Source organism: Podarcis gaigeae, assembly GCF_964106915.1.
Source record: "Podarcis gaigeae genome assembly, chromosome: 14".
NCBI lineage: Eukaryota > Metazoa > Chordata > Lepidosauria > Squamata > Lacertidae > Podarcis > Podarcis gaigeae.
The window spans coordinates 44,958,243-44,980,934 of record NC_139690.1 but is presented as its reverse complement, the minus strand read 5'-3'; the positions used below and the strand labels follow the sequence as shown (position 1 = coordinate 44,980,934).

Sequence of the window (22,692 nt, the reverse complement as noted above, 5' to 3'; positions counted from 1 at the left end):
GCTGCGTTGTTGCACAGCAATGAAGCCCACGAAAATGGGAAATGAAAAGCTACAAAATCTCATTCATCTGCAGCAATTTGTCAGGCGATCTGCTTTCATCAAAGGACACATGTCTCAAAGCCTTATAGCAGAGTGGGGACACCCACCTGCTGCCTAAGATCCAAGATACGGCCCTGCCAGAGTGCCGGGCATCCCATAACAGTGCGGCAGATCTGCAAAAGAGGACAAAATTTGAATGCCCTTTTAAACTGTGAGCTGGGATGGTTATTCCACTAGTTTGAATCAATCCATTTGGAGGTTCTGGTCAGGATAGGGTTTGAGCAACACCCTCAGGTACCCAGTGGCAGATCACAAACACAACACACAATTATACAATTATAACAGTCCTGGTGCCATATGGTGCTGGAGGAGACTTTTGAGAGTCCCATGGACTGCAGGAAGATCAAACCTCTCCATTCTGAAGGAAATCAGCCCTGAGTGCTCACTGGAAGGACAGATCCTGAAGCTGAGGCTCCAATACTTTGGCCACCTCATGAGAAGAGAAGACTCCCTGGAAAAGACCCTGATGTTGGGAAAGATGGAGGGCACAAGGAGAAGGGGACGACAGAGGACGAGATGGCTGGACAGTGTTCTCGAAGCTACCAGCATGAGTTTGACCAAAGTGCGGGAGGCAGTGGAAGACAGGAGTGCCTGGTGTGTCCATGGGGTCACGAAGAGTCGGACACGACTAAACGACTAAACAACAACAATCCTGGTTTGTTAAGCGTGCCAAGAACTGTGGCTCTGTGAGGTCAGCATCCTTAGCAAAATACAATGGCACCTTGGTTCTCAAACGCCTTGGTTCTCAAACGCTGAAAATCCGGAAGTAAGCGTTCTGGTTTTCGAATGTTTTTCAGAAGCTGAACGTCCAGTGCGGCTGTCGGCTATTGTTTCCAGGGCAGCTGCACTAATCAGAAGCTGCGCCTTGGTTTTTGAACATTTTGGGAGTAAAACGGACTTCCGGAATGGATTACCGTATTTTTCGCTCTATAACACGCACCTGACCATAACACGCACATCGTTTTTAGAGGAGGAAAACAAGGAAAAAAACATTCTGAATGAAACTGTGGATGTATCATTTTTGTGCTTCATGCTGTGGCCACAGACATGTGATCTGATGGTGAATTTGGGCTGACCCAATGCAAAAATCCTGAGAATCCCTGTGCATCCATGGTTTGTAACCACGTTTTTGCACCATTGCAGCCCCAGGCAACAGTGGGTGCGTGATTTTTGGGGGGCAGGCTGTAGCCATGGACATGCTATGTGCTCTGATGGTGAATTTGGGGTGACCCAATGCAAAGATCCTGAGGATCCATGTGGATCCATGGTTTGTAACCACGTTTTTGCACCATTGCAGCCCCAGGCAACAGTGGGTGCGTGATTTGGGGGGGGGCAGGCTGTAGCCATGGACATGCTATGTGATCTGATGGTGAATTTGGGGTGACCCAATGCCAAAATCCTGAGAATTCCTGTGGATCCATGCTTTTTAACCACATTTTTGCACCATTGCAGCCCCAGGCAACAGTGGGTGCGTGATTTTTGGGGGGCAGGTTGTAGCCATGGATATGCTATGTGATCTGATGGTGAATTTGGGGTGACCCAATGCCAAAATCCTGAGAATCCCTGTGGATCCATGCTTTGTAACCACATTTTTGCACCATTGCAGCCCCAGGCAACAGTGGGTGCGTGATTTTGGGGGGGCAGGCTGTAGCCATGGACATGCTATGTGATCTGATGGTGAATTTGGGGTGACCCAATGCAAAGATCCTGAGAATCCCTGTGGATCCATGCTTTGTAACCACATTTTTGCACCATTGCAGCCCCAGGCAACAGTGGGTGCGTGATTTTTTTGGTGCAGGCTGTAGCCATGGATATGCTATGTGATCTGATGGTGAATTTGGGGTGACCCAATGCAAGGATCCTGAGAATCCCTGTGGATCCATGCTTTTTAACCACATTTTTGCACCATTGCAGCCCCAGGCAACAGTGGGTGCGTGATTTTTTTGGTGCAGGCTGTAGCCATGGACATGCTATGTGATCTGATGGTGAATTTGGGGTGACCCAATGCAAAGATCCTGAGGATCCATGCTTTGTAACCACATTTTAAGTGGGGAGCGAAGGAAAAACAAAGAAGGGACATTAGAGGGGTGTGCAGAGAAGCAGCTGGCTAAGAATGCAGGAGAGGGATTTAACGGGAGGGAGGAAAGAAAGGCAAAAGTTTCCCCCCACCCAAGCCAGCCATCTATCTATCTCTCTCTCTCTCTCTCTCTCTCTCTCTCTCTCTCCCTCCCTCCCTCCCTCCCTCCCCCTCTCTCTCTCCCTCCCCCCCTCTCTCTCCCTCCCCCTCCCCCCTCTCTCTCTCCCTTCTCCCCTCTCTCTCCCTCTCCCCCAGCAGCACCGGAGCTTGCCTGGAGGGGAGGGGCTTTCCCTGCTCTTTGTTCCGTTTCAGCAAACACAGCAACGAAACAGAGGAGGGTGGGCAGTAAGACCCTGAGGCAGAATGCAGGAAAGCAGCCGCTTCCTCTTTTCAGGTTTCGCTTCTCCGTGCAGCGCCGCGATTTGATTTTTGCATGATTTTTTGGCTCCAGGGACCACACATTCGCTCTATAACACGCACAGACATTTCCCCTTCCTTTTTAGAAGAAAAAATCTGCGTGTTATAGAAGGAAAAATACGGTAAGTTTGACGCTTTTGTTTTTTGCTATTTATTTTGCATTTCTGTTTTTGAGGCTTTTATGGTTAATTTGTTTTTGTGACTATGTGGAATCCAATTCAGCTTCTGATTGATTGTGTGACTGCAGAAATGGATAAAAAGCCCCCCACCCAAACAATGACTATCTTCAGCGCAGGTAAGGAAAAAAATTAATTTTCATTTTTATCATCTACAATACTATCGTATTTATTTTATAGTACAGTACATTGATTATTGCTTTCATTTTATAGATCAGTGGTCTCGTTATACAGTAAAATCCATGTTAAATTGCTGCTTTAGGGGTTGTTTTTAAAAGTCTGGAACAGATTAATCTGTTTTGCATTACTTTCCTTGGGAAAGGATGCCTTGGTTTTGGAATGGACTTCCGGAACGGATTAAGTTTGAGAACCAAGATACCACTGTATATTGTTTTAATACTATTGAGGCTTAATTGCTTTTTAACTATTATCGTTTATATGTTTTATTTAGCTTCCTGTGTCTCTGTTGCTTTAATTTGCGTGAGAAAAGCCGAGATATAAATAATGACAATTAATAATATCAGGGGAAATCGCTTTACGTGGCTAGCAATACTGCCTGCCAAAAGAATAGAAACAAAACACGTTATATTAAGTGAAATTCCCACTGAGACGCTGATTCATTTATTTTTTCCTGGGGGCTTTAAAAAGAGTGTTATCCGCCAAACCGATTTGGAAACTTGGAGAAGTGGGGTTGGGAAGGAGAAACCCAAAGAGTGTATTTCTGCATCCTTAACGCCAAAGACTCCTGGCTGGGGAGCCGCTGGGGGCGGGGCAGGCAGGCAGGCAGGCAGGCAGGCAGGTGGGGGCTGTAAGTGGGCGTGGCCTGCTTCGCCCCCGCCCCTCGGCCGTCAGCTGTTGCTAAGCGGGCCGGAGCTCTGCCCGCGGATTGGCCGCTGCGCCGCGGTATATAAAGCGGGCGCCGGCGCGGGTGGCAGCAGTTCGGGGCGCTCGGCAGCGGCGGCTCCGGGATGGTGGCTGCACCGGCGGGGGGGCTGCAGAGGCAACGCCAGCGAGCGAGGGGCAGCAGCGCCAGGCGGGCGTCGCGGGGCGCCTTCCCGGTGAGCTTCCCCGCGGGGGTAGGCGGGTCCTTGCAAGGAATCGCGGCGGGGGGGGGGGAGAGGAAAGCAATGCATGGATGTTTGCTTGCATGTGTGTGTGTGTGCGTGCATGTTTGCATACGGGGGGGTGGGAGATAGGGGCCTCGGCAGAAAGCTAGGCCCGCACCCCAGATCCTTTTGCAAAAATAAAATAAGAGAGGCGCAGTTCAAATGGGAGGGGGCGCGTGGGAAACCCCCTCGCCACCCGCCGCCACCTCTCTCTGGATGAGCCTTGGTGGTTGCGGAAAAGTTGCGGAGGGTGCAGAGGGGAAAAGTGCGGCGCCAAGACGCTCCCCACCCCTCGATCCTGCGGGGGCGGTTGCCCGTTTTTCCCCCCTTCCCCCACCCGCGCCCCTCCTCCGCCACCGCGAACAAAGGAAGAGGCCGGCTCTGCGCACAGCCGAGCTGCTGCGGCTGCAGCCTGGTTGGTGGGGGGAAGGAAAGAGGGGCTGGAGGGGTGGCTGCTGAGGTTGCAAAAGCCGCGCCTGCGTTGCATGCATGCGTAGCAAACCTGACCCCCTCCCCCCCCCAAATATGCATGCAAAGCTCCAGTGCATGGGGCGCGGTTCGGGCAGCCTGGTGTGGAGGGGGAAGGGTCCTCCGTCTTCTGTGTCCCGTCCCCCCACCCAATTGAGAGGCCTGGTATAGCTGGCCGTAGTTGAATTGCAACCCCCACCCCACCCCACCCCGATCCCAGCCCCCTCCAGACTTGCGTGTTTCAGGCATCCTTCTCTCTTCTCCCTCCTCGCAAAATCTGTCGAAGATTTGTGGGGGGGGGGGGAGGTCCCTGCCCATGGCTGTGCATGCATGCACGCACACACACCCCACCACATTCTGCGCCATGTGCCTCCGAGCGCAGAGCCCACCCCCTGCTCACGTCGCCATCCCAGCGCATGCAAAGACATGCGGGGCCACGGCAGCGCACTCTCCTCGCGGCTCTTACTCAGTTGCGTCCTGCTTCCCCAGGGGAAAAATATACAATTGCGCCCAGAATATTTCCTTTTCGTCCTCCTGCAACAGCCCTGCTCCTATCAACCCCAAACCAAACAGACCCTCTGTTTGGACAGAGATGAGGAACCTGTCAAAGAACAGCCTGCTCTGTCTGTTTACGTTTTGCCCCCCCCCCCCAAATGTCACGCACCAAAGCTTCACATTGCCCCACAGCTGTGGTTGCATTTGTGCAGGGGGTGGAGTGTACAGGAAGGGGGTGTCAAGATGCCTGCAGCAGACAACTGCGGACGCTGGGAGTTGGGGGCAGATGGTTGTGTTTATTTCTGGCCGAGAGGGCTGTGCGTTGCATTTCCCCGGGGATCTAGAGAATTTGCAGAATCTGAAGGAGGCAGAGGGGAAACTGAACTGAATACCCCCAGGGTTTGCTTGCAAGGGGAAAGGGGCTTCCCAGGGGGAGGGGAGAAAGCTTTTGATGCCTCCAGCCAGCGGAACATCATTGGCTGGGGAGAGATGCTCAATTTTGGCAGCCTTGGTTAACTGTCGGTTGGCGAGCATAATGAGCCATTGAGCGCTTGCCCTTTCAGCAGAGGCGGTCTGTGTATTGCTTGGTGCTACCCGTCGCTGTTGGTGTGCCGGACGCTCCCCTTGGTCTTCGATGTACAAATGACCTGTCCCCTTGATTTCCTTCTGGCCAATGGGGTTTGCGTGAATCGTTTATGGTGGCAGCTTTTCGGACGCCGGGGACTGCTTTGCCGCAGAGCTGCCGTGTGGCTCGAGATAGCCAGGTTTCTCCTCCACCATCAAGGGCTTTTGGCACGAATGGGATTATGTAATCCTCTTTGCCCGCAGACTGGAATGGACACAATTATAAACACAGCTGGGACCCTTCTGGGAGGAGTTGTGGCTGAGCGGTGGGGCAACTCTTCTGCATGTAGAAGGTCCCACCTTGAGTCTCGGGCGTCTCCAGGCACAGCTGGGGAAGAGTCCCTGCCTGAGAATCCTTGGCACTGAATATTGGCAGTGCCGCCCAATGCATAGAGCAGCTTTCTGTGCACATGGTGACAGCCAAGCGGAGCTGAGCTGTAGACCAGGAGACTTCTAGAGCAGTCCCTTGAGCTTCTGCTGCCTCAGAGGTGAAGTGCTGTGATGTAAAAACAGGGCTTTTTAAGTGAGTGTGGTTTTTTTCTGCCCGTAATAGCGGCCCACCCCTCTCTTCCGAGCCAGGGAATTATTGTGGGACTAGATCCATGCTCGTAAGTGATAAAGCAACCTCAAAGGTCCTGTAGTCCAACCCATTTGAGATGCTGAAGATTCCCACTGCTACAGCATCCCTGATGGGCTGGCATCCAGCGCCGCTGCATAATTGTCTCGATGAACAAGAGACTGCCGGTTTCTGAGATGGCCTGTTCTGCTCTCGAACAGCTCATGGGCTGAAAAATTCCTGCATTGCAGGAGATTGGACTAGATGAGCCTCAGGGGTCCCTTTTAACTCTACAATTCTTCCAGATGCCAAGTCCCCAATTCCCTATTGGTGGCTTTTTTTACTACGATTGTTTAGGGACAGTGCGCCTCCAAATACTAGTTGTCTGGAGGAGAGTTGCAGCACCCCTGTGTTCTTAATCTAGAGGAAAGGTTGCGCAGTGATTTAAACTGTGGTTGTCCCTCCACCTGATAGAAGACTTTGTTGGGGTAAACCCCACTTTTGCCCCTTTCACTGTGGATGTAATGGACTGGTCTCCAACTGGGAGTAAGAGCGGCCTGCAGCCTCTTATCTTCTTTCCCATCTCTTTTTCAAAAAAACATGCTTGCAGAAGCCTTGTGACTTTGTGTCACTGCTGTCTGGGTTGATGACTAGTGCTGTGATTTGTGTGAGTTGTTCTCCTGCCCTGACTTGGTGAGGTTCTGAGAGATTTATGTTCAGTGCCAGGAGAGACTGAGCAGACCCAGCTACCTGGCTTTTATGGGGGGGACGGGACTGCTTTTCCCCTAAGAGAGAGGCTGATGTTCAAAACATGCTCGGGATAAAAAGCGCTTCGTCTAGACCCGATACAGGGTTCTTTCCCTCTTCTTTGCAGTGATTTCTTCAGAGGACAGCGAAATCTACTTCGACATTGCAGAGAGATGACTTTGACACTAGCTGCATTCACATGCCGTTTCGTTTCCCCAGCTGTTAATTTCATCATTATATCTGAGTTTCCTTCACACGGCTTTGGAAATATAGCAGAATATGGCACTCATTTCCGTGTCGTTCGCTTATTTTTTTTCTCTGGAAGCAAGTAACACCGAAATGAGCTCTGCACTTGTGCTATATTTCACTGTATATCTGGAAGTGTTTGGGCATTTTTTCCGTCCGTGTTGCCCAAGCTCGGATATAATGCTGCAATTAGCAGGTAGGGAAACATCAGGAAAATAGTGCTAATGGTTGTGTGAGTCCAGTCACCATTGTGTCGTGGTTCTTAGTCTCTGGGGAACAGCAGCAGGAGAGATGCTCTAGCACTCAAGCCCTGCTAGTGAGCTTCTTAGTTTCTAATACAGTGGTACCTCGGGTTAAGTACTTAATTCGTTCCGGAGGTCCGTTCTTAACCTGAAACACCACTTTAGTTAATGGGGCCTCCCGCTGCCGCCGCGCCGCCAGAGCACGATTTCTGTTCTCATCCTGAAGCAAAGTTCTTAACCTGAAGCACTTTTCTGGGTTAGCGGAGTCTGTAACCTGAAGCGTACGTAACCCGAGGTACCACTGTACTGCTGTGTAAAGGGCTCTTTTCTCTGTCCTGACTCAGCTACCCCAGTTTCCCTGGATGGCTCTGAGTTCTAGTCCTGTACAGGGCGACGACGTCACCTTTTAACCGTGCTCACATTCAAGTTCAGAAACTGCAGTTTGGGTCAGAGAGCCCCCTCCCCCAATGGCTGGCACCCAGCGGCTGTGAAGCGCAACAGCCATTCTGGAAACGTTAAAACGGAGCACCGGAAAATCGAGCTGGCAAGCAGCTAGCATCGATAATGACAGATCTGATTAAGGGATCCCACATTAAAAGCCTGTCAAAGCCACAATGGTCTTAAAAAATGTATAAACCTCTGGCATTTCCATAACTTTAGTCACATTTTTTTCTAGATCAAAAAGCCCAAATGTTGTAAGTCTCATGGACTTGCCAGATCCCCCCCCCTTTTTTTAGATAGGGCTACTATTAATGCCATCTTCAGTGTGGCCATGCCATAGATGTCTCCTAACCTGGGTCTCACTGCTGTGGAATGAAGCCCGGAATGGTTAATCCAGAATGTTTGCTATCCTTTCTCTACCACCTGTTATCTATCACTGCCCTGCCTCCAGCACTTGTTGGGATCTCGTTCCAAGCCCCCCACCCCACCCCACCCAGATCCCATCTGTTATTCCATCTAAGCAGCTGAAAACTCCCATCTAAGCAACCTTATTTAGCTAGTAAGGACACAATAAGCACCCAACTGACTCAAGCCAAAGGCAGTGTTAGAAGCCAAATGGCTCCTTGAACCAAGGTTTCCATTGTCCAGTTGCTATTTGGGGGCAGGACAGCTCTAAAGTCTTATTTTTCAAATGATGGACTGTGACTGATTCTCTATCTAGCTTGTTCAAGAGGACAGATTTGAGCTAGAATAAGAGTGTTGAGAACTTAAAAGAAGAAAAGTCACTTGTCCACATACAGTGGTACCTTGGTTTAAGAACAGCTTAGTTTATGAACAACTTGGATTAAGAACACTGCAAAGTAGGTGTTTTGGTTTGTGAACGTTGCCTTGGAATAAGAACATGTTTCGCTTCCTGTTGAGTGTGTTCCATTTGTAAGTTGAGTCTCCCACTGCTATGGGAAAGCATGCCTTGGTTTAAGAACGGACATCTGGAACAGATTAAGTTCGTAAACCAAGGTACCACTGTATATATTGGCCTATTCCTCTTTTTCTTAATGGTGACAAGGACCATTCATAACATAAGAGTATTCTTCACAACTGTGAGCAGGGCAGGTAAGTGAAGACAAGCGACGGCAATGAACTTAACGTTCACTGCTCCTGCCCGGGCTGTGCAGAAAAAAAGCATTTTGGTTCCTGAAATTCATTCTGATTGCCCAGATAAAATATAGCTGACAGAATTCTACTGGTTGGGGGATTAGTGCGTGAAAACAGTCCAGATCCAATGATCCCCAGTTGGAGATTTCGGGCACCATCCTGGCACCCAGGCACCAATAACTAGGTGCAAAATGTGCCTGGCTAATTTTGATCACTGGCCAAAGGGGACCTACAGCCCCTCCCCCCCCCCACGTCCCGAGGGGCACCAGGTTGACAAAGTCTGAAATAAGAAGCTCCTTCAAGCAAAGCTGAGATATCGGTGGCTTAATACTTTTCAGGGCAGAATTACAGCTTGCAAACACTGCAAGCACATTTTAAAGTTTTTGTGTCTGCACAGCGGTGGCTGGGAATTGCAAATGGGGAGAGCGCCATTGCCCGCCGGTCCTGATTTCTGGCTTTCTGCGGGCATCTGCCTGGCTGCTGTGAGGAGACGGTGATGGAGTTGGGCGCTTTGGGCCTCATCCAGCAGCCTCTGCACCCTCAGGCAGTTGCACCCTGCAGGCCAGACTGGTACCATCTCCCCTCGCATGACAAGAGCAGGTGATGCATTCTGGGGCTCCCTTTCCTTTCTTGGCATGGATCCTGCCAACCGGCAGCGCCTTCTCAGCGCTGTGCGCTTGTGGAGACGCCGAACCTGTTGCGCCAGCTTTGAGGGTTTTGTGTTCTTTGAAGCAGAGGATAGCTACTACTCTCTTTCTCCCTGGCTGTGGTGTGAGGAAGAGAACCTCGAGAGTCCTGTGAGTCAGGATGAGGGAGGAATTGGGCTTGGTTTGCATTTAATGTGCATCTCCCTAATTCATGAGGTCACAGACTTGCTGGATCAGTGACCCACAATCCTGTCCAGTATTCTGTTCTCGCAGTGGCCAACCAGCTGCCTGTGGGGAGACCAGCTGATACTCAAATGCATTGCTGCCTGTGGAGCAAAGCCAGTATGGATTCCAGCCTTCATGACTTTCTCCCATCCTCTTTTAAAGTCGTTTTAAAGTATTGCAGGGGATTGGACTCGATGACCCTTGTGGTCCCTTCCAGCGCTACAATTCTCTGATTTTAAGTGGGTGGCCTTCCCCAAGGGAGTGAATTGCATCGTTTCACTATGTGCTGTGCGAAGAAGGACTTAATCTGTCCTGAATCCATCCAGTTTCCTCTTACTCACTTTCTCAATTTCATGTTTCATTTTATAACTTGAATTTTCTGAAACAGTACGGGATCCAAAATACCCACCGCCCTTCCAGATTTGCTCTTCTCAAGAGTTTTGCAATGCCGTTCTCTAGCCAAGTAACGTGCAAAGTGCGTATACCGCAGTAACGTGTTGCTAAAAAAATTATGTGGTAGTGAAAATAAAATGCAGGCGTGAATGCGTAAGAAATTCACACTCAAAACGCTAGTGAATTTTTATAAGAACTTTGTATTTGGCCCTCGGGAGGCTGCTCGGATCGGATGTGGCCCTCGGGTTGAAAAGGGTGTAAGAGAGGCAGGGCGCTTCGGGCACAAGCAATTGCATGGATGGAGTTTGGTTTATGCCTCCGGAAACTTGTGGGTCTCCATAGGACCGCCTTGAGCATCTGCACTCCACAGTTTTGACACCCGATGCTCGGAGAGCATGGAGGATGCTGGCAAGGTTTCAAGCATCCTCTGGTAATTGCTTGGAATAGCTATAAAAAGCAAACCCGAGATCTTGGAGTGACTGACAAAAGACCAGCAGGAACGGGGCTGGGTGGTGAGCTGACAGCGATACTGCGGTTGAGTCAGGATAAGCCCCTCGGGACCCACCTGCACCTTAGCAAATGAATGGGCAGCATCTCCGCTCCACTAAGGTCTACATCTCCTTGTAGAGACTTTTAGGTATAAAGCACATTGATCTGGGTTTGGATGGCTCTCCCCCCTCCCAGTAGGGCAGTGATGGACCAAATTCAGGCCCTGCCCCAAGGCCCTCTGCCTTTCTTGGCCACACCCCCTCATCCTCCCTGCTTTGCATCCTTGAGCGTTTCTGCCTGACCGGAATTTGTCGTTCAGCTATGATGATGCTTGCCTGGACAGAGGGTACGTTGGACAACAGGGACGCAGGTGGTGCTGTGGTCTAAACCACTGAGCCTCTTGGGCTTGCTGATCGGAAGGTCGGTGGTTCTAATCCCTGCAATGGGGTGAGCTCCCGTTGCTCTGTCCCAGCTCCTGCCAACCTTGCAGTTCGAAAGCACACCAGTGCAAGTAGATAAATAGGTACCGCTCCGGCGGGAAGGTAAACACGTTTCTGTGCGCTCTGGCACTCGTCACGGTCCTCCGTGCACCAGAAGCGGTTTAGTCATGCTGGCCACATGACCTGGAAAGCTGTCTGTAGACAAACGCCGGCTCCCTTGGCCTGAAAGCGAGATGAGTGCCGCAACCCCATAGTCGCCTTTGACTAGACTTAACCGTCCAGGGGTCCTTTACCTCTTAGGTTGGAAGTCAACTTCCATCATCCCCCATGATACGCTGTTCTGTTGGGGGCTGGATTCCAAAACGTAAGCCGATAAAGCACGAGACTCTTAGGGTTGTGGGTTCAAGCCTTGCATTGGGTACAAGAGTCCTGCATTGCTGGGGGTTGGACGCAGTGGTAGAAACTCGTCCGCCGAATGCTAGGCTCCAAATAGCTCCTTCGTAGCCCTGCCAGGAGATGTCGGGAATTACAGCTGTCGCCTTCTGCCACAAAAGCAGCAGCGTTTATCACCAAGCTGCAGCCCTTAGCCCAAGGCCTCCCGGGCCAGGACCCCAATTATAGTGTGTTTTAACACCTCCAACTTAATTAGCGCCTAGCTTATACATCTTGACTTTCTAGCACTGCTTGGGACCCTCTTGTGTGTAGCAAGTAAGGGATTAATCAACCGGAAAACAAGAATTGAAATCTGTTCTCCTTATATTCCAGGAGCTAAGGAGCAGCTGAACGCCTCTTCCGACTGACCGGCTCCAAACGGATAAACCGGCAGCCTGTGGCCGGTCTTCAACAGGAGGCAGCCATGTCGATCATGGACCACAGCCCGACCACCGGGGTGGTGACGGTCATCGTCATCCTGATCGCTATTGCCGCTCTGGGCGCCCTGATCCTGGGCTGCTGGTGTTACCTGCGCCTGCAGAGGATCAGCCAGTCGGAGGACGAGGAGAGCATCGTGGGCGAGGGAGAGACCAAAGAGCCCTTCCTCCTGGTGCAGTATTCTGCCCGCGGGCCGGGCATGGAGAGGAAAACCAAGCTGACCCCCAACGGCACCGAGGCTCACAGCTAACTGGCTGTCTGGGGAAAGGGGGGGTCCGCGTGGCCGGGTTTTGGGGAACCGGTACTGTGAAGCAAACCTCGCCCTCCCGGAACGAGAGGTTTGTCCTGTGGCTATGTATGCACTGAGGACTGCTTCCCCTCTGCCCCTTGAGCATCGCCTCCTTTTTTGGCACAAGGTCCATTGCCGGCAATGGACAGTTGGGGGACACGGGGGGGGGGGTGCGGTGTCAGGAAAGGGGAATGGCAACACTCGGCCTGTTACTTGAATTATTCCACTGAGCCTCTTCGGAACGGAGCTACTGACATAATGTGAACTTCAACTGTGAACTGGCCGTGTGCATAGGCAGCCTCCGTGCGGAACGGGACAGATGCGCTTTTGCTGGGGTGGCAGGGAGAAGAGCAGCACTCCTAGACTCCAGGAAGACGCATGGCCGCCGATGGGATTTCTCCAAAGCCAAACTGGGGGGGGGGGGAGTGTTGGGAAGCGGGGAGGGGGTTCTTTTACACTTGCTTCATTTTGGGGGGAGAGGGCGGTGTTGCAGCTGTGTTCTTAGTTTTTTTTTAATGCTTCAATTTCCTTTTTTAAAAAAACACCACCTATATGCTAGAAAATCGACAATCCATTAAGGCCCAATTTTTCCTTTCCAAGCCTGCTTCCCGCCCCCCAGCCCACCCCACCCCACCTTCCGCTCTCGACAGTCTTTCTTGATTGGAGGCTGCTTCATCGTCTCCTTCCTGGCTCCTGGTGGGATCCTGCTAGATGCCATGTTTTCCCCCAGCGCAAATAAGGAAGTCTTGTTCTCTATGGCAGGCAGGATCTCTTGCTCAGTTATTTCCTTCAAGGCCTTTTCGGGTAGGTGAGATAGGAAGGTGTCTCCTTTAGTTACTAGGTGGGGACCTTGTGGGTCGAAGAGGCTGTCCTTTGAATCGTCCGCTTGTCCATTGGCAAGGAACCCTTCCGAGTCATAGTAGCTTGTTGCAGCTGTGGTTGAAGCAGGGAAGTGGATTTTCTCTGGACTTGGGGGCTGCTCAAAAACTCCTGGAATGCAGGTTGATTGTGGTTTTTTTAAAATGTGTTTTTAAGTAGGGGGGCCGAAGCCAAAAGGCGCAAGGAAAGAAATGTGCTTTTTGGTGACTCTGTGACCGATCGTAGTGCTCTGCAAGCGTAGTGGCTGTGAGGAAGCTGCCACATCTAACCAAGTCCGAAGCAAGCAGCTAATGACAGCTGTGTTTTCTCCTCCCCACCCCCCCACCCCAAAAATATGGGTACATAGTCGGAAGGCTGCTGGTGGACTTGGTAGTTGGTGGCTGAGCAGGCCTGCTTTGGTAGTAAGCATGTGAGTAAAGAAATGCTTTTCCCACCCTGCTGAGGCTCCCACTTTTAAAAGCTGTTCTCATGTAACTAGTCCCTAATTTATCTCCTGGTGCACTGATGGTTTACATGCACTCCTGGCTGCCAGGACACTTGTAGACAACCTCTTGTTTTATCAAGATCCACATGACTTTTCGCTCAGCTGTATAGAGCTCGGGATCTGTGTATTTTGTAAATAAAATGCCGTTTGCGTTCTTAAAATGACAGGGCTCCTGTAAATAACTTGACAGAGCAGACAGAGTCTTTCCTTTGTTCATGTTTCTTTCATCTTTGCCGGTTTTCATAATACCCCAGTTGTGTTTCTTTGGTAAGGTTTCGTGGTAGAAGACAGTCTCTTTCTCCCCCTCCCTTATTTTATTTTTTCAAGCAAGACTGGAGTGGGGCAGAACATTTCCCCCGTAAACTATCCAGTATTTTTCTTCAAAAGCTCATTAAGTAATAATTAAAATATGCGTGCTAACTGCAAATACATCATCAGGCGAGGGTGGCACTTTCGAAGTGCTTAGTTAGCTTTTGTTTGCTAAACAGCAGTAAAATAAAAGTTGCTATATTAGATAGCTCCCCTCGAGTTTTGGACTTTGGCTCCAACCATCCCAGCCCCCATGGTCAGTCGGCTGGGACGAAGGGAGCTGGAGACTAGCCACACATTAAGGGCACCATGTTGGCTACTGTTGTTCGAGGTTACCAGAAACTTCTCTGAATTCTCCAAATGCAAATGACTGTCTGTAAATCTAGAGTAATTTGCACAGAAAAATTGAACTGATTTGTTTTTCTGGGAAAGCCCCCTAATCACCAGTGAGGCTCTGTGCAAAATTGGGTCACCCCCTACTTTTCAGAAACTTCCCCTCTCAAGCCATTTTGCTGTACCTCGAATCGCCTAGCCAGGCCGAAAGAGGAACAGAGAGGGGCATGGCCCATTAACCTCGCTCTTGCCAGGGCCCTGCTGTTCCCCTGCCTGCAGTTCTCTTGGAAGCTGAGGAGGGCCAGCAATATGGTACAATGCCCAAGGTGGCAGACGAAGGTTGCTGCCCTATGGGGTTAGGAGGAGCCAATTCTGAGAACCTAGCACAGAGCTCTTCCCCACTGTCCTATGGACCCGGGACCGATTTGCAGCTCTGCTGGGAAACTTGTGTGTGTCGTAGATAGAAGGCAGGTCCCAGAGAGGGGTGACAGCTGGCATCCCACACTTGATAGCAGAGGGAGATTTGCAGGCCTCTTGTTAACCTCCATGCTTACATTCCTTGGAAACGAAGGTGACTTGTCGCTCACCAGGGAGGAAAACGCAAGGCTGGAGCTGGCTGTAGAAGGGGAGCCAGTTGCAAAGGCCTGTTGTGGTGCTCACTACAGAGTCTTTTGGCTACTGCTGCACCCAAATAATTGTGCTATCAGCTTCCTGCAAATAGTGCCACCCTTTTCCCCATGGGGCTCCTGGTTTCTGATCTACAGAGAGACTGGCAGCAGCTCTCCACTCTTATCAGCCCTTCCTGGAGCCTCCCAGGCTGCCATCTTGTGTTATATAGTCCTCTGTTCCTTTGGTCCAGTTGATTCCACCTTGTTCCCCTTCTAGAATATGTTGCCAGCTGTGTTGCTTAGCAGTAGGAGAGGGCTGCTGCAGGCATGTCGGGGAGAAGGAGAATAGGCAAGCAAGGGTGGGGGAATGATGCTTCCTGGACCAGCTCCTCTGATTTTAGGCAACAGGTGCTTGGGCAGCCCAGGGTGTGATCCAAAGTGGCTCGTGCAGAGGCCAGCAGTCTCATTTTCAGCAGGCCTGCACTATTCCCTCATTCATAGGACTCTCTTAGCTGCTTCTCGCCTGGGACAAGCTAACCGAGAGAGTAGTACAGTGGACGCTCGGGTTGTGAACGTGATCCGTGCGGGATGCACATTCGCAACCCGCAGCGGCGCGTTGCGATTCGGCGATTCGGCGCATGCACAACCGCCGAAACCCGGAAGTAACCCATTCTGGTACTTCCGGGTTTCGGTGGGTCTGTAACCCGAAAAAATGCAACCTGCAGCGTCTGTAACCCGAGGTATGACTGTAATGCTTCTGAATGCTCTCCTGCTGGGAACCGCAGGAGAAAAGAGTACTCTTGCGCTCGGATCCTCCTTGCGAGCATCTGCTTGGCCACTGTGAGTACAGGATGCTGGACTTATTTGGGCCATTGGCCTGATCCAGAGGCTCTTCTTGTGTTCTTGAGCCAGTGTGGTGTAGTGGTTAAGAGTGGTGGACTCGTAATCTGGTGAACCGGGTTCGATTCCCCACTCCTCCACATGCAGCTGCTGGGTGACCTTGGGCCAGTCACACTTCTCTGAAGTCTCTCAGCCCCACTCACCTCACAGAGTGTTTGTTGTGGGGGAGGAAGGGAAAGGAGAATGTTAGCCGCTTTGAGACTCCTGAAGAGGAGTGAAAGGCGGGATATCAAATCCAAACTCCTCTTCTTAACTTCTCGAGTGCTTCCATTGCCAGATCCCCTCCCAGTTTCTGCTAAGTGTGCCAGCTGCCCTTCTGAACATTTGAGCAAATGTGTAGAATTGGGGCACTGTTCTTGAACGCGGCTCTCCCTTGTCCTCCCTGCCCAGATCAATGATTGCTCAACAGGTGCGCATTCTGTGAGTCCAATGCACGGCTGATGCCACACTGTAGGATTAGTGAAGCGAGCGCTGCTCAGCTGACACTGCAAAGGTGGTAGAGCATGAGACTCTTAATATCTGGGTTATGGGTTCGAGCCCCACATTGGGCAAAAGATTCCTGCATCGCAAGGAGGTTGGACTGGATGATCTTTGGGGTCCCTTCAAACGCCACAATTCTATGTAGAAGATTAACAAGGCAGGACCCAGCTCTGGTGACATTTTGTGCTCACTAGAACAGGGTTTCCAAAACTCCACACCCCCCCCGGACCACTTGAAAACTGCTGGTTTTGGTGGACAGCTTAATGATTTTCTTGCCTGTTGCAGCAATTGCAGTGCGCTGCACTAGATGTTTTCCTAATTGCATTAGTGCTTTTATTTCTTGCACCGTATTTTATCGCATTACAATTGACGTTCTGTTGAATTAAAACTGTGGTGCAATAAAATACAATGTGAGAAATATATATATATAAATGCAACAGAAAGTTTGGACTATTTAATGCAGACCTAGTGCAGGTTGCTGGTGGGTCGGTGGGAAGCCTTGAAGGGAGAGTTCCTGATTCACACACCTCTGCTTTTAATGAAGGAGGACCTTGCGTAAGGGAGTTGGGGCTTTCTGTACCCAAAGCCTTGGGAAGTCAAGCTAGATAGACCAGTAGAACATGGGAAGGGCTGCTGGAATATGCTTTCGACTATCTCTCTTTTTCCCAAGTCACCTTGGAGCCATGGGGCAGTCACGCCCTTTGAGATTGGCAGCAGAGGCCCTAAAATGCAGGCCCCTCTGTCAACTGGGGGCATGGCTGGACATTTCTGTTTCAGTTCTTGTTTGTTGCATTTATATCCCTTTTTCTCCACGGAGCTTGGGATGGTCCTCCATAGCTCTTCTGCTCCTCATTTAATTCCCCGCAACAACCCTGTGAGGTAGGTTAGGCTGAGAGAGTGGCCCAAGGTTTCACCCAGCAAGCTTCATGGCTGAGTGGGGATTCGAACCCTGGTCTCCCAGGTCACAGTCCAACACTCTAACCACTGTACTACCACTGGCTTGCACCCTCTTCAGTCCTGTACCTGAGAGTTTCTCGGAATTATTTGCCCAGATGTTTTAGGTATGTGTTTGTCCTAGGGCTGATGGTTTTAAGCTGGCTTTTGGTCCCTGCTGCTGGCATCCCATCTGCTTTGTTGCCTCTTTTAATTTGTACTTTTACTTTAACATTTTTGTGAACAGCTGGAGGAAGTTAATACCCCCCAATATAGAAAAATGCCAAAGAAAGTGCAAAGGCAGCCCTGCTTCAAGACGCTGAAGGTCCATTTAATCCAGATTCCTGTCCCCAAGAATGGCCCCACCGGGTGTCTGCAAGAAATCTCACAAGCAGAGCGCGGACACCCCTTTCCCCTCGTTGCCCCCCAACAACTGGTCACTGCTGGTGCCATTTAGCAGCCATGACTAATAGCCACTGCCTTCTCTCCATGCATTTGTCTTGTTCCCCCTTTAAAGCCACACTCGTACCTTGGAAGTTGAACAGGTTAGTTCCTGAATGTTTTGGCTCCCAAATGTTGCAAACCCGGAAGTGACACTTCTGGTTTGTGAACTATTTTTGGAAGCCAAACATCCGATGGGGTTTCCGATTGGCTGCAGGAGCTTCCGGCAGCCAATCGGAAGCCGTGCTTTGGTTTTCAAATGTTTTCTAAGTTGAACGGACTTCCGGAACGGATTCCGTTCGACTTCCAGGGTACGACTGTATAAGGCTGTGGCCATCACCACTCCTTCGGGCTGCTAATGCGACTTAGGGTCTTCTGCGAGGGAGCATTAACATATATGCACAGGTCCTGGTAAGCAGGGAGAAAGAAGGCTCCATCAACTTTGGGATCATATGCATGCTTGGAGCTTTGCAGACTCTGTTCCCAAAACCCAGGGTTGCCCAGAAAACCACTGCTTTTATATCAGATCTGTGAGTCAAGCTACAGGAAATTTAGAACAGCACAAGTTGTAAGAACCCTCCTCCCCAAATGATAAGTAAGTTGCTAACATCTCCAAACCAGAAAACAGGTTTCGAGGAGGAGGTTGAGCTAGTTTTCTTTTCTGCCTTTTATTTTTCAAGATCTCAATGGACTGTGTATTAAGGGCAATTGTGTTTTTGTTTTAAACGTCAGTAAAATTATCAAATCCAAAAGCTCAGAAAAGGGACTGGGGGATGCCCCCCTGTTTTTGTAAAGTTGAATTTGCAGTGAAGGGGGGAATTGCATGCACCTTTTTAATCCTGTCAATTCTACAAACGAAAGTAGCAAAGGCGACCAATTTGGAAATTACCCAGCAAGCAGAAATCATAATTAATTTGAACTGTGGAGATAAACCTGATGCAGCCAAAAGGGGCTCTGGCTTGTAACTAAGGACAGCAGGGAGAAGAAGAGGAGCTTTTACACTGCCATCCTCCAACCAAATCGTTTTAATTTAGGTTAAATTGATACAAAAGCTATCAAATTAGTGCAATTGTAAAGTGCAAAGAGTCAGTCCCCAGACTGTTGTCAACATCGCAGGCTTCGTCTATCTGGTTCAGTGACTCATTATAAAAATATCCTTTGATTTTTATTTAGTCCAGCCCCCCACCCCCCACAAAAGTCTTTACAATGAAATTTCAATAAAGTTTCCATAAAGATGTTCTCAGTTGAGACTAAACTTGATTTGCATGGGGTTCCCTCTGTGTGTGCGTCTTGCTTTACAAAAGCTATTCTGTCCAGTTTTCTTTGCTGTGCTCAGGAGCTATTCTGCCCTCGATCGTGTTGGCGTTCTGCTCTGCTTCGTGGAAAGTGTCCGGAGCTGGTTCAGCAGCCAAGCCAGCTTCTTCTACCTCCTCCTCCTCCTTGGGAAGGCTGAACTCCGGCTCTGTTTTGGTCCCCAGTTCTCTCTCCACCGAAGCCACCAGCACTTTGAGTAGCGTGTTCTCGGTGAGGAGGTTTTCGGAGGCGTCGGCCAGCTCTTGCAGCTTCTCAGCCATGTCTTCCAGCTCCCGGGTCTTCTGCTCGTACAGCCCCTGCAAATGTTCGCGCTGGCTCTGCAGGGCCCCGTGCTGCTTCCTCAGGGTGCGTGTCTCCTGCTGGAGCCTCTGCCCCTCCCTCCTGGCTTCGGAGAGCTGGCCTTGGAGCTGAGCCTGCGCCTGGTGGAGGGCCTGGATCTCTGCTCGCAGCTTCTCCACCTCCCTCTGCAAGTGGGAGATGTGGCCTTGCTGCAGCATCGCCTCCCGCCGAAGGCAACCTTTGAGGCAGGGCTCCGGGCCGGACGCAGGGGAGGGCTGGCTGGAGTGGCAGAGGATGAATTTGAGGAGGTTGGGAAGGGTGACCGGGAATTCCGCAGGGAACTTCACACTTTGCTCCTTCCTGGGAAAAGTTGATAAAGAGAAATGGGTGAGATCTGCTACAAGGAAAGGGGCACATGGTTTGAACACCAGGTTCCATCTGTGGCACTTCCAGTTTAAAAATTAGGCTCTGGGAACTCGTGTGCTGCTGTGGTTGGCTCTGGGGTGGTGGAATTGTTGATGGCAACAGTCCACCTCCCAAGGGGAGAGGTTGCAAAACAAGGGTTGCTTTAAAAGAAACCACAAGCTGATCCTCCCCTTTGCCCTCAAAATGGTTCTTCCAGTGTGGAAGGGCCATTTTAGTTCAGATGTAACAGTGAGTTACAAGTGTGAGATATCCACATACCGGGGAGGAGGGTATAACACTAACAGGAGAGTTGCTGGAGGAACTGCAACTAGATAAAATACGTAAGAAGCTCTCAGTGCTTCCAGTTGGGCAGGAATGTGTTGGACGGAGAAACTCCCTGCCCTGCTATGGAAGCCGCATCCTAGGATACGATTTTGGAAGAGGTGTTCCTAGTGCGGTCTTGTGCATGTTTCTAAGCACTGGGATCCAAGAGGGAGATAAAAGATGTGTGGCTCAAACATGCCACAACAGGAGCCTCTGGAAAATAGAGCTGGAATCGCCTTACCAAGAAGTCCACATACACCAAACCATTTTTCTAGATGGCTCACTTATCCACAGACACCTGTTTCAGATGTGCTGAGAAGTCCCTGCTTGATTGCTTCGTGGGGTTTCACATGGCAGGCAACCTGGCGCACCGTCTCTTGTGCAATCATGCCAAGCTGGTTCCTCTGGGTGTTCTGGACTACAGTTCCCATCAGCCGTGCTGGCTGGTGTTGAGGGGAGCTGTAGTCCAAAGAGGGACCAGCTTGGCAGTGCAATAAACTGGTATTTCCTTTAGAACTCTGTGATAGATACTAAACTTAAGACAGCTTAATCAAATTGCCTGCAGCATCTGCCCAGGCAGTTTCCATCCCAGAAGCAAGAAGGGCAAGAAATACTGGCTGTGCTCAGGCTGGCTTGCGAAATCTTGCTTGCGAAAAAGCTGCTGCAGGCTGCTGCTCCCCCCCCCCCCCGCCTTGCCTTGCCTTGCCCTGCTCTGCTCCCATGCAATGAGAGGCTGGCAAGCTGAGGATCTTGGCCCTGACAAGTCCAGCCAGCGGCTTTTGCCCTGGCTTGAAGACGTCCCAGTTGCAGCTTTATGGGTCACCTACTGTGAGCTTTGTTTTTCCTATAGGATTGAACTTCCCTTGACTCTGCAACCAGAGCGGGAAGAGAGAGAAAAACAAAGCAGGCGCAAGAACATAAAACACGTCCACGAAAGCAGCTGCGTCAACTTTGGACAAGCACGGTCCAAGCTGCACATCTGTTGAATCCCACATATACATTATATATGTATATGTCCCCAGCCCAGAGTGGCTGGGGAAACTCAGCCAGATGGGCGGGGTATAAATAATAAATTATTATTATTATATCCCTCTGGCAACCTCAAACTTCCCCGTGGAAATGAAATGAAATGAAAATGTTCCTAATCGGCACAATGCTAGATTTGCAGAAGCGTACACTGACTCCATTACTACAGAAAACACAGAACGGACCTCTGGGGCTGTATATGAGCAATAGCAAATGACACGAACTACCACTAAGAAGCTGGGGGTGGGGGAATTCAAAACAACTGCAGGCACAGACAAGGGGACCTGTGGCTGACTGCATTCTTTCTCTTCCAAGGCAATAAAAGCAAAAATAATAATAATAATAATAATTAATTTGTCATTGAACTAGAGTCAGCATTCCCAGCCCCCCTCGAGCACTCCAGATTACAAAGCAGAGAAGGGCACACGAGAAGCATGTCTATTTTTGCACGCGGAACAAGGGGATAGCAGCAGGGTTTTGATCCTGCCACTGAAACTCTGCTGCCTTTGCTCAGAATTCCTCCGGGAAAAATAAAAATAGCAGCTAAAAGGCTGAGGTCCCTGCTTCAGACCTCTCCTCTGCTATGACAAGGTATCCTCGGGCAGCTGCTGAGTCTCTGACTCGGCTCCACCCCCTGGGCAGAGCGACAAGAAGATAATACTGACCTACTTTGCAAAGGTGGTTGTGGTGATAAGGCTGTCTGGAATAAGGTCAACAGAGCTTTCTGAAATCTTCGTGGCTGAGCGCCAGGAGGAAAGCGGCGGTGATAATGGAAATGGAGCCACCTCAATTAGACTGGTTTGTTGCACGTTTCAGGTTATGTATTGCAGGAATTTAAGCCCAGCCTTTGCAAATGATTGCTTTCTGGTAGAGGCCTACATGGACTGAGCTTGGTGCTTTGTTTTTCCATTCAGCAAGGACTTCTAAGCAGGATCTGCTGAGAACTGGCACGAGGCCCGCCTCCCTGAATGGAAAGTTAACACAGCATGCCCGTGGAAAGCCAAGAGAAGCCTTGACCGCTCTATTCTTTTTACAGCTGGGGTGGTTTGGGGCGGGGGATGCAATCTGTGCCCCATGGGCTGCATGCAGGCCTAATTTTTGAAAGCCCTTTGCAAGTGATTGGCTCAGACCAGTGGTGGCTGGTGCCCGTTGGGCGGAAGGCAGAGACATCAACAACAGGTGGAGCCAATGAAAGGCAGAGTCAACTAATTCTTGTTGTCCGCTCAGCTACCTCCCTGCTGAGTTCTACAAGGGGAACTCCAAAGAGGAAGAGGAAGCTGGCAGGCAATGGCAACCCCTAGGCAGCCTCCACTGGCAAGCCACTGGTCAGGGTGGAGAGAGGAGGAGGAGAGAAGAGTGTGTCCCTGCTTTAAGGCTATTGTCAATACAGCGGTACCTCGGTTTAATAACTTAATTTGTTCTGGAGGTCCATTCTTAACCTGAAACTGTTCTTAGCCTGAAGCACCACTTTAGCTAATGGGGCCTCCCACTGGCGCAGTGCGATTTCTGTTCTTATCCTGAAGCAAAGTTCTTAACCCGAGGTACTATTTCTGGGTTAGCGGAGTCTGTAACCTGAAGCATTTGTAACCCGAGGTACCACTGTATAGATGATGCATTTTAACCTCAAAACACAGAAGAAAGAACCAGAAAGGGGGAAATTTACCGATCATGAGGGAAAAACAGAATGCTGGGTAGGCGGTCGGTCATGAATTCCCAGGGAAGGTCATTCTGAGAAACATCAATCCTGTTATGAGAGCAAAACAAATACAAACACG

At 50.3% G+C, this 22,692-nt stretch overlaps 2 protein-coding genes across 2 annotated transcripts in view; one reads left to right on the top strand and one right to left on the bottom strand.

The window, feature by feature from the left end:
• The first annotated feature begins 3,692 nt into the window (after positions 1–3,692).
• SNN (stannin) lies at positions 3,693–13,726 on the top strand. The gene is made up of 2 exons (XM_083711920.1): positions 3,693–3,827; positions 11,809–13,726. Exon 2 carries the CDS (start codon positions 11,900–11,902, stop codon positions 12,161–12,163), a length of 264 nt encoding a protein of 87 aa, XP_083568046.1. The 5' UTR covers positions 3,693–3,827; positions 11,809–11,899; the 3' UTR covers positions 12,164–13,726.
• A 4,850-nt stretch (positions 13,727–18,576) lies between these two features.
• The window catches only part of TXNDC11 (thioredoxin domain containing 11), a 40,016-nt gene continuing 35,900 nt past the window's right edge, over positions 18,577–22,692 (bottom strand). The window contains exons 11-12 of the mRNA XM_083711385.1: positions 22,581–22,661; positions 18,577–19,522 (exon numbers count right to left, since the gene is read on the bottom strand). Coding sequence (XP_083567511.1) covers positions 18,874–19,522; positions 22,581–22,661 — 730 coding nt within the window. The 3' untranslated portion in view covers positions 18,577–18,873. The remainder of the gene's footprint in view (positions 19,523–22,580; positions 22,662–22,692) is intronic.